Below are 13,230 nucleotides of genomic sequence, written 5' to 3'. Positions count from 1 at the left end.
ACTTTGGACGGTTTGCCGTCACCATTCCACGCTCGCTAAACATAGGCTGTCAGAATGCCAGCTTGGGTAAGGTAAACCACTATTACGATGACATTTGGAGCTATTACATCGGTTTCCATGAGAGTTTTGACGGGACTGACAAATGAAAACGTACCGGCCAGGAAAACGCAGTACCCGGGGACATAACTGCAGTGTTGTACTGTATTTATGTGTAACTATACAGTCGAGCCTGCCTAAAACGCACCTCACATTCATGCAAATTGCATTTGTTTGCATATGAAATTCGTAGTTAGTGGACTTCCCTGTTACTGCCAAAAATGCGAAGCCAGACAAAAGCTGCATTTATTCCGCAATACAATCTATTATGGATGTACAAAGCAGTTCCTATCGCAGAGTTTTCCCTAGATCTCCAGCGCTGTCATGTGCTCTTTGGCGAGGCCCTTGGTGCTGTTGAGGTGCTAGCTGCAGTTGGTCACGATAACTTCTGTTATGCCGGTCTCTTTGTCTCTGATACTTAACGTAGTTGTAAGGTTGCTGCGATGAAGCTAGCACAGAGCATGTGTGTGCAGAATCTGAGGATGTAAGATGTTTTCTTGTTTGTTCAGCATTGTTTCATCACATTGGCACAAATACCTGCAGTGCTTAGTGTCTGTCATGGTGTGTATACTTTGCAGACCCCGTTTCAAAGGAGCAGCAACAAAAGTTCATGGATCGCAGGACAGCTCACAGTGGCTCACCTCCTCCTGTATCTGCAGGTGAGATTGCTGCTTAGATTCATTTGCTTTCACTTCGTATTGCGTTCACCTGCTGCAGTATAATACATTTAGTAAGAGCCATGGGTGGCTTTTGCACAAGGGCTGTCTTTCCCGGTTCAGTTTTGTGACTTTTCTATTAGAAGCACCTTAGTACAGTTGTCCTTGGGACAGTTCACTTTATGGAAAAGCTCCAAGACTTTCAAAGTGTTTAACAACAATGTCCAGAGACACCACGCATCATTTGTTCAATATCCCGGGCAAAATGTGCTGAAGCAAGGTTACAGATTTCTGCTTTGTATTTTTTTTGTTGATGCCAGTTCTCGAACAACCGTCCAATTACAGCTTTCTCCACATTTTGGGGTGCCAAATTGTGGGGCGTAGGCTTGAGTTCAACCTTTCGTGGGTGCATACAGTGCGGCTGCAAGAACCTTCTTTTGTGCTGACATCTTGTACTGTATATACTATATACTCTTTTAAGGGCCACACCCCTAACATGGCAGTGGGTAACTTGTCAAAAAAAAAAAAAAAGTCAGCCAAAAGAATTTTTTTATGGGTGCATAATTTTGTCCTCGTGATATGTTCTGCTGGGAGCTAACGGGCAATAACTGGCCACAACATTTGATACTACCATGGACGTGTCGTCCCACGCACCCGACAAGTTCCGCTTGGGACCGTGAACACAAAGTCCCTCAGCGCTGCAGCAGCAACTCTTCTTGTGTGCTGGACATTTGCACCTGAAAGGGCAAAACATTATGCTGTACAAAAACTAGAATGGGGTGTGCTTTTACTAGTATTTCGTTTCCTTGCAGCTACGCACTAAGTCCTTAAAGATAATGTCCCTTTTATATAAACATAGCTGCGCAAGGTACCGCCCTTGAAAGTTAAAGGGCGTTTCTCTAGAGGGAACTTCTTACTAACGGAGCTTGGCAGTCTTCCTCAGCGAGCTAAAGTGGCACACCTTTTCCCAGTGAGCACAATATTCCTCACTCTGAGCATCAGTAAACGTCCCGTATATTTTTAAATATTTTCCGTTACAATAAACAGTAATTTGGTGGTGGTTACGAGTCATCGAGTTGTCTGGCTTTTTATGACAGCCGTATACTGTATAGAGCTACCTTGGTTGCATCCTTGAGGTGCAATTTTCGCATGGGTGCAACAGGTGCAACATACTGCAAACTAGAAACCAGCACAATCTTGCTGACTACGCAAGCGGACAGTCAGAAAGTCAGAAATTTGGCACGGTGCCACCCGCAGATGCTGGCGAATACTGGGCATGAATAAAAAACAAGCGAAGCGGTCCAGTGGCCGGGATAGATGCAAACATGGTTACATTTAGTAAAAGAACATCTTTTTGCAGATTGTGCTGCTGGCCTGCTGCCTAAGTTTACCAGGAATGGTGTGTGTGTAAAAAGAATTAACACAAAATAAAAATGCTAGCTGCACTTAAAAATTTGGTCGCAGACATACAAACAAAACCGGAAGTGGTGGCACGAGATAAAAGCAGCAGTGGTGCGTACCGCGATGGGGCTGTGTGTTCACGTCAAGTTGCGGTTTCGAGCCTATTTTTGGTTCCGTTTATACGGTGGTTGGAAAATTTTTGTTCCGATTAACGAGATTTTTTTTTAACATTGCCTTAATACAAAACCAACCAACTGCGAGGCATTTGTTCCATTTAAGCGTTGGTTCCTTTTAACCGACTTCAATTTATCGGGATTCTACTGTAACTGCATCTGTACAGCAGATGTGGCTAAGCAAGCCTGTCAATGGGTGGTTAACTCCGGGCGGTTTATATGCGCCGTTCATCGGCCGCTTTAAAATATTTGCCGGGGATGCACTAATTAGTTTTAAAGGTGCGAGTTGCAGCATAAAAAGCGGTCACAATTGAAGCTCTGCTGTAGTCGGAAAAATTTTTTTTAAAAAGTGCCGACCCCATGTAAGGGCAGCACCCTGTCAAAGCTACGAGAAAAAAATGCAGCCTTTATATGAGTATATACAGCATTTCCTTTGGTAATGAATTTCAAAGCACTGTTAAAAATTTTGCTGTACCGGCAGGAATATAAATTAAGGGGCAAGTTTCAGACCCGATGAAAACTAAAAAGCAAACACTTAGGCTGCGCTGCATGGTGCAAGAGCCTAGTGGTAGCTTTTACTCTGCTACAGCACACCCCCTCCCCCTTATCGCACTGCATGACTGCAGTGCCCTCTTGCATTGTGCTGTAGTGTCTCTTTCTAGACATGTGTGAATGGTGAGTTTTCAATTTGAAGCCAATATTTTTGAATTGAAGCGAATAGTTTACGACAGCAAATGTAGTAGTAAAAAAAAAGGCAATTCATTAGAGTTGAATAGCATACGCTGAAAGACAGATTTGCAGAGAATACAAAGGCAACTGTAGCAAAAAAAAAATTGAACAGAAAAATGCCTTCAAACTTGCATTAGGCAATGTTCAGTCAGCAGCAAGTCAAAATGCACTAAGCATCGTAGCCTCAAACCCTTACCATGTGATTCATTACATGCTGCTGATGTTAAATATAAAAGTTGCTGACAGATTTTTCTGGCGCTGAAATTTCAAACACCATTCGTACTCTAGGCCTGCATGGCCTGATTTGCACATGCCACAGATTTCAGTGTAGAACCGTGACTGAAATTTCCGATGCATCTCATCTGACGTTGCAATTTCTTCGGCCTCAGTCATGCAGCATACGGTCGCGTGACTGCACTGTGCACGCATGATCGCATGTTCGTACTACTGCTGGAGAAAGCTATGGTCTGAGTCGTTCGTTATGTGAACAGCAAAAGATATCGGCAAAAGCATGGTGTGCGTGCCGGACATGGAACGTGGCACACCACTGTGTACCAGTCAGAGGATACAGTACGTGGGATTTATAGGATGGGTCTTCGCATAGATTAACCTTGCAGTGTTGTGCATTTTGCTGCTCCGGATGGAGTCACGTCGTCGACATGGGCCAGCTCGAGGTGCAATGCAAGCACACCCTCTTCCACCACCCGATATGCCGCTAAGAAAAGGTGCAAGATGCACCTATCGTTGGAGAGTGGTTTAAGTTATTCTTCTGAATCAAGTACTTTCATCTTAATATGCAAAAAGGGAGCGGAGAAGCACGGGGAGGTGTACCCCTACGCCAAGATTGTGAGTGCAAAAAAAATGCCAGTGCTCTCTGAAGTGATTACTACACCTGCGTCTAAATGCTTCATGGTGCCAGCTGTGTCATCGGGGTGAAAGGTGAAATAACTGACATTTCACCTCTCACCTAATTTCAACCATCGAAGGGTGCAAGCAATAAGGTATCACCGGCTTTGAAGTTGGTGTCCAGTGACACTGCAAATACGGAAACAAGGCAATGCCGAATTGGAAAATATTGTAACAGAATGAATTTTTTTTTTATGAGGCAAAGTTTTGATGGAGGGTACAGTAATGATTAAAGTAATGGGAAAAGGTTAGCTTATTTTATGAAGTCCAGTAGTAAGCAATGGTATGGTCCTTGCGTCCAGGGAATGTATGAAGCAGGGTTGCTCGGTGACAGGCCTGCTACGTTCAGGTGCCGGATCCTTGTAGGCTTGAGAGCTGGGCTATCCCACAGTAAGTGGTGAATGTCGGCTTCAATGTCCTTGTGTTTACATATCGGACACCCAGGCCAGATAATAAATCTCGATACTGAGGGTGCTTCTGAGTGACGGCAGGTGTGAGGGCAACCCGGCCCGGATTCTCCAAAGCACAACCTCCTCTGCACGAGTAAGACCGCGGAGAAGGGTTACCGCACACGGAGGGATGAGAGCGCATGTGTGGGACCGGAGGTTTTCTTTTCTTGATAAAAGAAGGGTAAAGTTGTCCAAATAAAGGAGCCGAGGCAATGAAGAAAGAGCCTGGAGTCAAGAGGCGGGTCGCTAAATCTGCCTAGCTTTGAGAGGTCAGTTGATCCCGTGGGACCCACTCAATATGTACTGGCTGCGGGATGCGTGTCGCAAGCCGGTAGATGCCCTGACATATTGCTAGGCAGCGGCTAGCAGGTCGTAGCAACCGCACTGCTTGAAGGATGTCAGTGCGGATGACAATGCGGGCTGCAGGAAGCATAGTTGTGGTGGCCGCGGAGCCGAGGGCCTCTTGAACTGGAGCGAGCTCAGCACAAAAAAAGCACGTAGGGGGTTCCAGAAGTTGAAACCTAGAGGTTTGATTTAGGGCAGGTCTACGTGGGCAGTAGATTGCTGTTGTTGCTTCATAGGCTTGGATGCTTGCATCTACGTAGACAACAGTGGACCCATAAGGCAGGCAAGCATCTTGTTCTTCGAATTTCTGGCGAAGCAACGATGCCGAATTAGCAGATGTTGGACGGCGAATATCTGTTGGCTTGTTGTCACTGGGCTGTACGAACTTCCATGGGGGAAGAACTGGCGTTGGCACCTGAAGAATGGAGTGTGACGTTGCATAAGCCCTCAGCGCATGCGTGGAGTGCGATAGACTGGCCTTAAGGCTGCGAGCATCATGTCATTGCTGCATCAGCTCATCAGTGGTGTTGAGCTGCGCATTCTCTTGTAAAGCTATGACTGGTGTAATGCCTAGAAGGTTTTTAATGGTCTTCATAGCCTCTCGGTTCACGGCTTTAAGGCTCTTGTAAGATGTTGAAGCTGAGCTTGATAAATAATACGTGGCTGCAGACCTATCCTCACCAATTGCCGTGCAGTGAACGAGCCAGCGGCACCCCTTTTAGGAGCAATTCTTCTAATGAAACCCAAAGTCTCAATAGCTTGCCTTTTTGCCTGAGAAAGCCAAGCAGTCACTGATCTTGATTGGCCAATCGTTAAGCCCAGGATTTTTACACTCGGACTTTCTTGTAGTGGGGTGCCTGATCGACAAAGACGGATTGTACTTGCAGCAAGTTTACGGCTTCCCCCAGCAGTTTGCAACAGACGTGTATGTAGTTTTATGCATGGAAAGTTGAAGGCCGATGGATGATGCGTAATTAGAGGTACATCCAAGGCTTATTGAAGGGCAGCCACCTGAGTAAGCAGATCTTGGTGCGTACTCCACACTGTGATGTCATCAGTGTCTTGCAGAAATTTTCTCACGGATGTCATGTAAGCGCCATGCCAGGAGGATGAAAGCAATATTAAAAAACTTCAGTGACAATACTGATCTCTGGGGCACGCAGCAGAGTGGAACAAATGATCCGACCACTTCACCGTTGAGGTGTATTGCAAATTTTCTGGCTTTCAAAAATGATTCAACAAAACTACACACTCTCAGAGGGAGATGAAGCATGTCAGTGGAGTACGATGGCAGCATGACTGATGTTGTCATATGCCTTTTCAGCGTCCATTGCTAAAATGGTACGCACATTGCGACTTCAGGTAGATGACAAAATGCAGATGCCAAGACAACCAGCCGGTCCTCTGAACCAGTATATGGGTGGAAGTCAATTTGAGCTGGGTGATAAAAACTGTGCTGCTCTAGCTACCATGACAACTGTGTGGCTGGTATTTTCTCTGCCAGCTTGCACAGCGTTGGAGTTAAGGAGATAGGTCGTAAGTTTGCAAGGTCCGTTGGTGGCTTTCCTGGTTTCGGAAAGGATCACGACAGCAGATTTTCAGCTCTCAGGCATGACGCTATCCAGCCATATTTTGTTTATTGTGTCTAATAGTTGAGGGAGTGCAGCGCTACTCAGGTTTTTGTAAACCTCATACGGAATACCGTCCGGGCCGGGCGCTGTTTCGCATCATCTATTGCAGCCAGCAACCCGGGCATAGAGAACACACGCGATTCCATCTGTGTCGACATCAGATGGCAGTTGATATCCTGTTGATATCCTTGGATACCTGCTATATTAAAACTAGCAGCTGAAGGAGGCACAGCATCGTATAAAATTAATTTTCACGCATCTCAAAACAAATAGTGACATTGAGCGTGCACACCACATAGGCCAATGCCACTCCAATGCTTGTCACTGAAACACTGTCCAGAGTTTGTAAGATTTCCAAAATTTAAATAAAAAGAGACATTGCACAAGGCTTACAAATTGAGTAACATGTAACATGAAGGCAGTAAGAGCAGGGTTCTCCGTGTGGTAGGCGGAGACGGTTTTGCCACCCACCACTCCGGCCAACCACCCGCGTCTGTGACCACCTGTCCACCTTTTGATTATGCCTTGGTGGGGATAGGGCTTTTTTGCTGATAGAAATATTTGACTTTATTGCCGCGTGCAGGAAAGCATTCTTGGAGGACCATGCTATTACAAGCACCAACGCTATTCTAGTAGACTTGTAATGCTGCGTCTCTGCCTGCTGCAGACTGACCTAGGGGCCAAGTGCAGATATCGTGGATGTGTTGTTGGCCTTGGTTTGCAACTTGGCCACTGCTTTTGCAGCAGCTACATGCCTGGCACGTTTACACTTTCCAGCATCGTTTTTCGCATTGTGTGGCGCCACTGAATGTGCTGCACATATGCCAGGATAGTGAGGTGTTCACACATAGACAAAAATACTCGGTAGGATTTGGAATCATCTCCTGCACTGGGGATGGCTTCGAAAAGAAAGGCTATGCAGCAGTCTGTTCTGTTGTTCTTTTCTTCAGTTGTGGCCAGAAAAATGACTGATGACACTAATAACAAATGCAGATGGTGGCATATGGTATGTACGCTGTTGTGCCCCCTGATATCGCCAGTGTCGAAATGACTGAAATAGAGTGCACAGGATGGTGGCAGTTCAAGCTTAAGCTTTGAAGCAAAGTGCAGTGCGGCAAATACTGGCAAAGATGGCAAGCATGCATTAGTCTTCAATGCATCTTGGATTGGTTGACATCCTTGGGCTTTCTATGACAATTGAAATTGGAATGTTTTGCTAGATGTGCATAAAATATGAGGCCTTTCAAGAAGCCTGCATGGAATGAAGAGCCATGCAAGAGGATCCAGCTCAAGAGTGTTCGTAAGCATGAAGTGGGCAAGTCTTACTGCAATGCTGTCACCCTTGTGGTGAGCAGCAAGGTAGCTGTGTCACTGCACAGCACCACAAGACGTGCATTCACAAGTACGAGGCTTGATCCAGAAATAAGGTTCCCATCAATTTTAGAAATAGACAACATTGTTTATTCTCATAGAAATTTAGATCATTGGAAAGAAACTTTGCTCAATTTTTCTACATAATCGCCATCTTTTTCTATGCATTTTTTCAGACGGTGTTCTAATTTCTGTATCCCACTGTTGTGGAACTCCGCCGCCAAACCGTTGAAGCGTTTCACCTCTTCTTTGACTTCGTCGCTCCGAAAGCGTTGGCCACTCAAATGTTCCTTTAACTTGGGGAACAACTGATAATCACTAGGCACGAGGTCTAGATTGTAGGGTGGGTGGGGCATGACAGTCCACCCAAGGTCGGGCGTTGTCGTGAAGCAGCGTTACACCGGCTGTCAGTTGTCCTGGCTGGCGGTTCTGGTTAGCTCGCCATAGTTTTCTCAGTGTTGCACAATAACTGTCTGAGTTGATTGTTGTCCCACGTTCTATGGAATCGATCAGCAGTATCCCCTTACGATCCCAAAAAACACTGGCCATGACTTCTCCAGCAGAAGGAGTTTGTTTGAACTTCTTTGCGGCTGGTGACAGTGGGTGATGCCACTGTTTGGATTTTTGTTTTGTTTTGGGAGTGAAGTGAAACACCCACACTTCGTCTCCCGTAACAATGCAGTTCAACAATCCTTCCTTATTTTCTTGACACTTTTGAAGAAACTGGCGAGCACAGTCAAGGCGTTTCTCCTTGTAGTCTGATGTCCGTAGCCCTGGTACCCATTGATCACAACACTTGTGATGCCCCAATTTTTCAGTCAAAGCTCTTTCCATTGTACCGCAAGAACTCTCAGGAATCTGAGCAACAAGTTCATGGAAGGTGATCCTCCTGTTTTGAAGCACTTCGCGTTGGACCATCTCAATAACTGCCTCCGAAACTGATGGTCTTCCACTCCGTTCTTTATCGTGGACTTCCTTCCGACCGGCACTAAACACCCTGCACCACTTTTGGACGTGTTGAATAGACATACACTTGTCGCCATACACCTCTGTCAACTGACGAATATCCACGGGTGGAGTCCCTTTAGCGTGCAAAAAGCGAATTACAGAACGAATCTTGCACTTGGCGGGATCAGCAATGGGAACCTCCGTATCAGACTGCTGCTGAGCCAAGAATGAGCAGCACAGCGAAGCGCAGCTGGGGGGAACCGAGAGTGGGGGAACAGCCGCGTGCAGCAGTGTTGCCGGATTTCACCTCGCACCTTCCCATATAGCTGGAGCTCTTTGGGAACCTTACTTCTGGATCAACCCTCGTAATTACTTGTGCAAACACAGGATTCCGCACAACCATCTTCGAGCCGCTTCTTGTTCTGCTTTCTGTGCTTGGACTAGATGTAAAAACTCAAATGACAGCTGGAAAGAATTCTATGTACTGTAGCCGTAGATCTGTTTAGAAGGGGGTCACCTGCCTGTGGGAGATTGAGGATTAAATCGTCCGCAAACTTCGGCAGAGTGAGCATCTTGCTCGTATGTTCAATGAAACATCCAACTGCGCAACCATGGAGCAGCTTGTCATCCGCTGAGGTACATTTTTGTTCGGTAATTAAGAGTGAAATTCCTGTCAATTGATGTACTGGGCAGCCTCAAACCACATCTTATTGGTGAAAGAGCATTAGCTCAATGCCACCAGCATTCCTGTACTATGGGTGGACGGTTATATGACCGAGAAGGTCTGCTCGTTGATACACTTTACGGAATTGGAACTGATGGCGCTCCTGTAATGACAAGATAAAAGGATATAGCTGTGAAGTTATTGAGAAAGAAAAAGCTCTAACAGCTCCCCAGAGCATTCAGGCTGTAGGGATTCACTGCATAGCACACACGCTCAACCTGACAGTATGCCAGGCAGCCAAAGCATTTCCACAAGTCAGGAAGATAAGGATCTGTACAACTCTTATGCATCCAGTTCAGTTCAAACAGCTGGACTGCATGCTGTTCACAAAAAGTGGAACAAGACGGAGGGAAGATCTCTGAGCCATCTGGCACATGGTGGCTGGGTGTTGGTGGGTCGTGCAACTATCCGCAATAATCTATTGGCCATCATGATCAGCCTGTGCAGGGAAGCAAAAGAATGCAGCGACATCAGTGCAGCGTGACTGCTCAAGTTAGTAATGGATGTGAAGTTTGTGGGCTCCTTAGTGATGTGTGAGCTTCTCCTATCAGTGGAGGCTTTCAAGGACGTTTCAAACGTTCTCTGTATGTGGACCTTCTGCAAGGACTCATTCATCAAATCGTGCATGAAAGACACTGGAAATGCAGGGCAACATTCAGAGGTTAAAGACTTTTGTGTCAGTCATGACAAACAGGTGACAGTCACAGAAGAATTGGAGGAATGGCTCCAGAGCACCAAAAGGGTATTGAGTAGAAAACATCATTGGCAGGTTTCAAGGCTGCCCTATATTGGCTAGTTTTTCTGTTGTTTGTCTGCAGCAGCTTCAAAAGGGTGGTGGGTGGCAGTGGAATCGAAATCGCCAGTGCTTTACAAAAGCTGTCCTGCTCTTGGCATGTCCTGTACTCAGAACATGCTGGCAGAGTGAATTACTCTCATCAGCTATGTGCTTGAATGGGAGTGCGTATAAAAGCTGACAGCAACGGACTTGTAGCTTGACATTAAGGAAGTGTTTCCTCTTATGGTCCACATAGCTGGCTCATACCTTGTGCTCCTATCGCGCAGGGTAGACTGAGACTTCTTGGCTCTGAAACTTATCAAGGCACAACTGAGAAATCACCTCAAACAGAAGTCATCGGACTGCATCATTTGTATTTTGTGTGAAAGGCGTCACTTCAACAGCTACCCGTGTGATATGGTAGTAGGAAAGTGGGGCAAGCTGGAGAATCGGGGGCTTAAAGTATAATTAGTAGGTCTGGAATGCAGAAATAGCCTCTTGCATTGTGTGATTGGTCTACAGCGTTTGTTGTCATGAATCTGTAGGCCCCTCCTCCTTGTCCACCAACGGCCACCTATGAAAAATTTCTGGGGAGAGCTGTGAATGAGAGCTTAGTTGGAGTAGGATCTCTCTCCCAAATTCACCCCTACTCTGTGAATGTGAAATCAGCAAGTTCATACATTGGCAGTACTGGTGCGTTGTTCTCCCCCTATTCCAACTGGGCTTGCCCATCAGCATAGTATTTCATGGTTTTGTGATGAATCAGTTGTGGCTGTTGAGTTTGCTTGAGCTCAGAAGTCTCATGGGGAGCCGCAAACGTCTCTTACTTCGACAGTTTTCTGGCTTATCCAAGCTTTTTACTTGGTAAAAACGACATATTTGCAACTTGAGGTACTAATCTCGCCATCTAGCTGCACTTTAGTTTTAAGCTCTGTTGTGGTTGGCAGCTTCAGGTCAAATCGTTGATGCAATCAATACTGGGCAGTATGAGGTTTTTGTGGGTAGAGGGGCATGGTTGCACTTTCTGAAAAAGGAGACCTGTTTTGTGGTCGGATGAGCTGGGCTCTAATGTTCTGAAATATGTTGCTCCAGTGCAGAGATTCTTCTGGAATAAACATGGTTGTTTCTAGTACAATGGCAGTGCATTGATATGTATCGAAGTGGCTTTAACAGTCTTATTTTCGTGTGCAGGCGGTGCTCCTGTAGGCTCCAATGCCCTTGGTGTGCTGCCTACATCGCCGGTCACGTCTCCCAGCGTAGCTGCCCTGGGCAGTACCACCTCAACATAGGGGGGCAAGGTTCACCGAAGCAGACTGCCCTTGGGGAGTGGGCGCCTGCCATTGGGAAGGCGGAAGGGAGCACCCGGCACGCCGGGCTGGCCGCCCAGCATTCGCCATTTATGATGGCTTCTTCCTTCCCCTCTTCCCACCACCCATGTCAACAGACCAGTCCCAGCATGGACTGCAACCAGGAGCAGCCCTCTAACCGTGAAAAAAATACTGTAGTCTGTCAGGACCAGGGTGTGGGCTAGGCACCATTACTTTCCTTCCTTTTTTCTTCCATCAGCCTCCTCACCACCCTCTCCTTGATTTTCTCTTGTTTTGCTGCTACCCTGTCAAGCCAATCCGGTTAAGTCCCTTTTGTGTCTCGTGTTTGCACATGTGATCAACCTCCATACGGAGCGAGAAAACTAACTGTTTCGAGCGGCATGCAAGATTGTGCAACTAGAGTGTAGCTGCAGGACTCATTCATTAGTCTTTTCGTTTTTTTCTTGTTCTTCCCCTCACCCTCCTTCCTCTCATGATCCCATGTCCTTCCTCCTCCCCCGCTTGATTTGTGCATGACTGATTTTTCTGCAAGTTTTGCAGTCATGCTTGTGTGGTGCTCTCCCCACCACCCCCCCTTTTTTTTCCACAATGCGACATGGCTGTGTGCGCACAGAACTTACAGCTGCCTTTTTGCTGCAGGCTCCCCCTCCTCTTCCTTCCACTCCTGATCTTCATTGCTGCCATCTTGAAATGCTTAGCTTTGCTGTGCAGCACAGTGTTCAAAATCGTTGTGTGTGACTGATTTTCCAAGTGCAAATTTTGTTCTCCCTGTCACTGAATGAACTTGATCCATTTCATTTTGGTGTGCGCTTTGATTGCAATGGGCATCTGCCAGCTGGTGTGTGTGATATCGGCTTCATACGGTGGGAGGATGAAGCAAGCAACATCAAATAAACTCTCCTTCATTTTTTTTTCCTGGTCACGGGTTGTAGGTTTTAACATTTCCCATGTCTGATTTATTTTATTTGCGTGTGTGTGTTATGCAGGGATTGCAAGTGTTGTGAAATGCTTTGTGTGTAGGCGAAGTGTCTTGCCAGGCCGGTTCCAAAGAGTTTCTTGAAAGTGCCGATGAGCTCGAGCTTCTGCCTATGCTTACCCCCTCCCCCCTCCCACAGCTATGCAGATGCCGTTGCAAAGTCAATGGGCAGCTGACAATTGTTCAGACTTTTCTAAAGAATCTTTGCGATTGTGATGTGGATATAATTTGCAATGTGCAAACATTTGCGCTTGGCTCATGAAATTGTGAAAGAAGACTGGCATTGACAAGCTGAACAGGACCAAGTCGTCACCCTTGTGGTGTAGTGAAATAGCAGAGTTGAGAACTCTTGTGAAATTGAGGACATTCGTACCCTGCAAGAGTCCTGTCTGGTTTGTACCTGCCTTTATTAAATTGCAGTTGAGTAATCTAGGTTTTGCTGTTCAGAAAGCCTTTCTTGAGTTTCGATGTTTAAAATGTGATTGGTCAATCTTGCTTGCATGGTGTGTGCCAGCTGTGTTCTTCTGGACCAGCAAGGCAAGCGCGTGTTGAAATATTGGCAAAAGCTGTAGCTTTTTTCGCGTCTGTTCTCTTTGTTTGGGAAAGGGTGCACAGCATTTGCCAGGTGTCCTTTTCAACTTTCCTGTAGGAAGTTTGCGATAGTAGCAGTTACGACCACCTTCTGCATTTCTTGTGTGTTAAATCAGGCAGTTGGGAGGGGT

At 46.3% G+C, this 13,230-nt stretch overlaps 1 protein-coding gene across 4 annotated transcripts in view; it reads left to right on the top strand.

Moving 5' to 3' along the window:
• The window catches only part of CkIIalpha (casein kinase II subunit alpha), a 62,485-nt gene extending 49,545 nt beyond the window's left edge, over window positions 1–12,940 (top strand). For all 4 annotated transcript variants that reach the window (XM_077647352.1, XM_077647350.1, XM_077647351.1 and 1 more), the window contains 2 exons: window positions 675–755; window positions 11,396–12,940. In XM_077647352.1, coding sequence (XP_077503478.1) covers window positions 675–755; window positions 11,396–11,493 — 179 coding nt within the window. In that variant the 3' untranslated portion in view covers window positions 11,494–12,940. The remainder of the gene's footprint in view (window positions 1–674; window positions 756–11,395) is intronic.
• Window positions 12,941–13,230: the final 290 nt, after the last annotated feature.

This window comes from Amblyomma americanum, chromosome 1, assembly GCF_052857255.1.
Source record: "Amblyomma americanum isolate KBUSLIRL-KWMA chromosome 1, ASM5285725v1, whole genome shotgun sequence".
NCBI classification, from domain to species: domain Eukaryota; kingdom Metazoa; phylum Arthropoda; class Arachnida; order Ixodida; family Ixodidae; genus Amblyomma; species Amblyomma americanum.
Note: the sequence above shows the minus strand (reverse complement) of the source record. Positions and strands in the feature narration are given on the sequence as shown.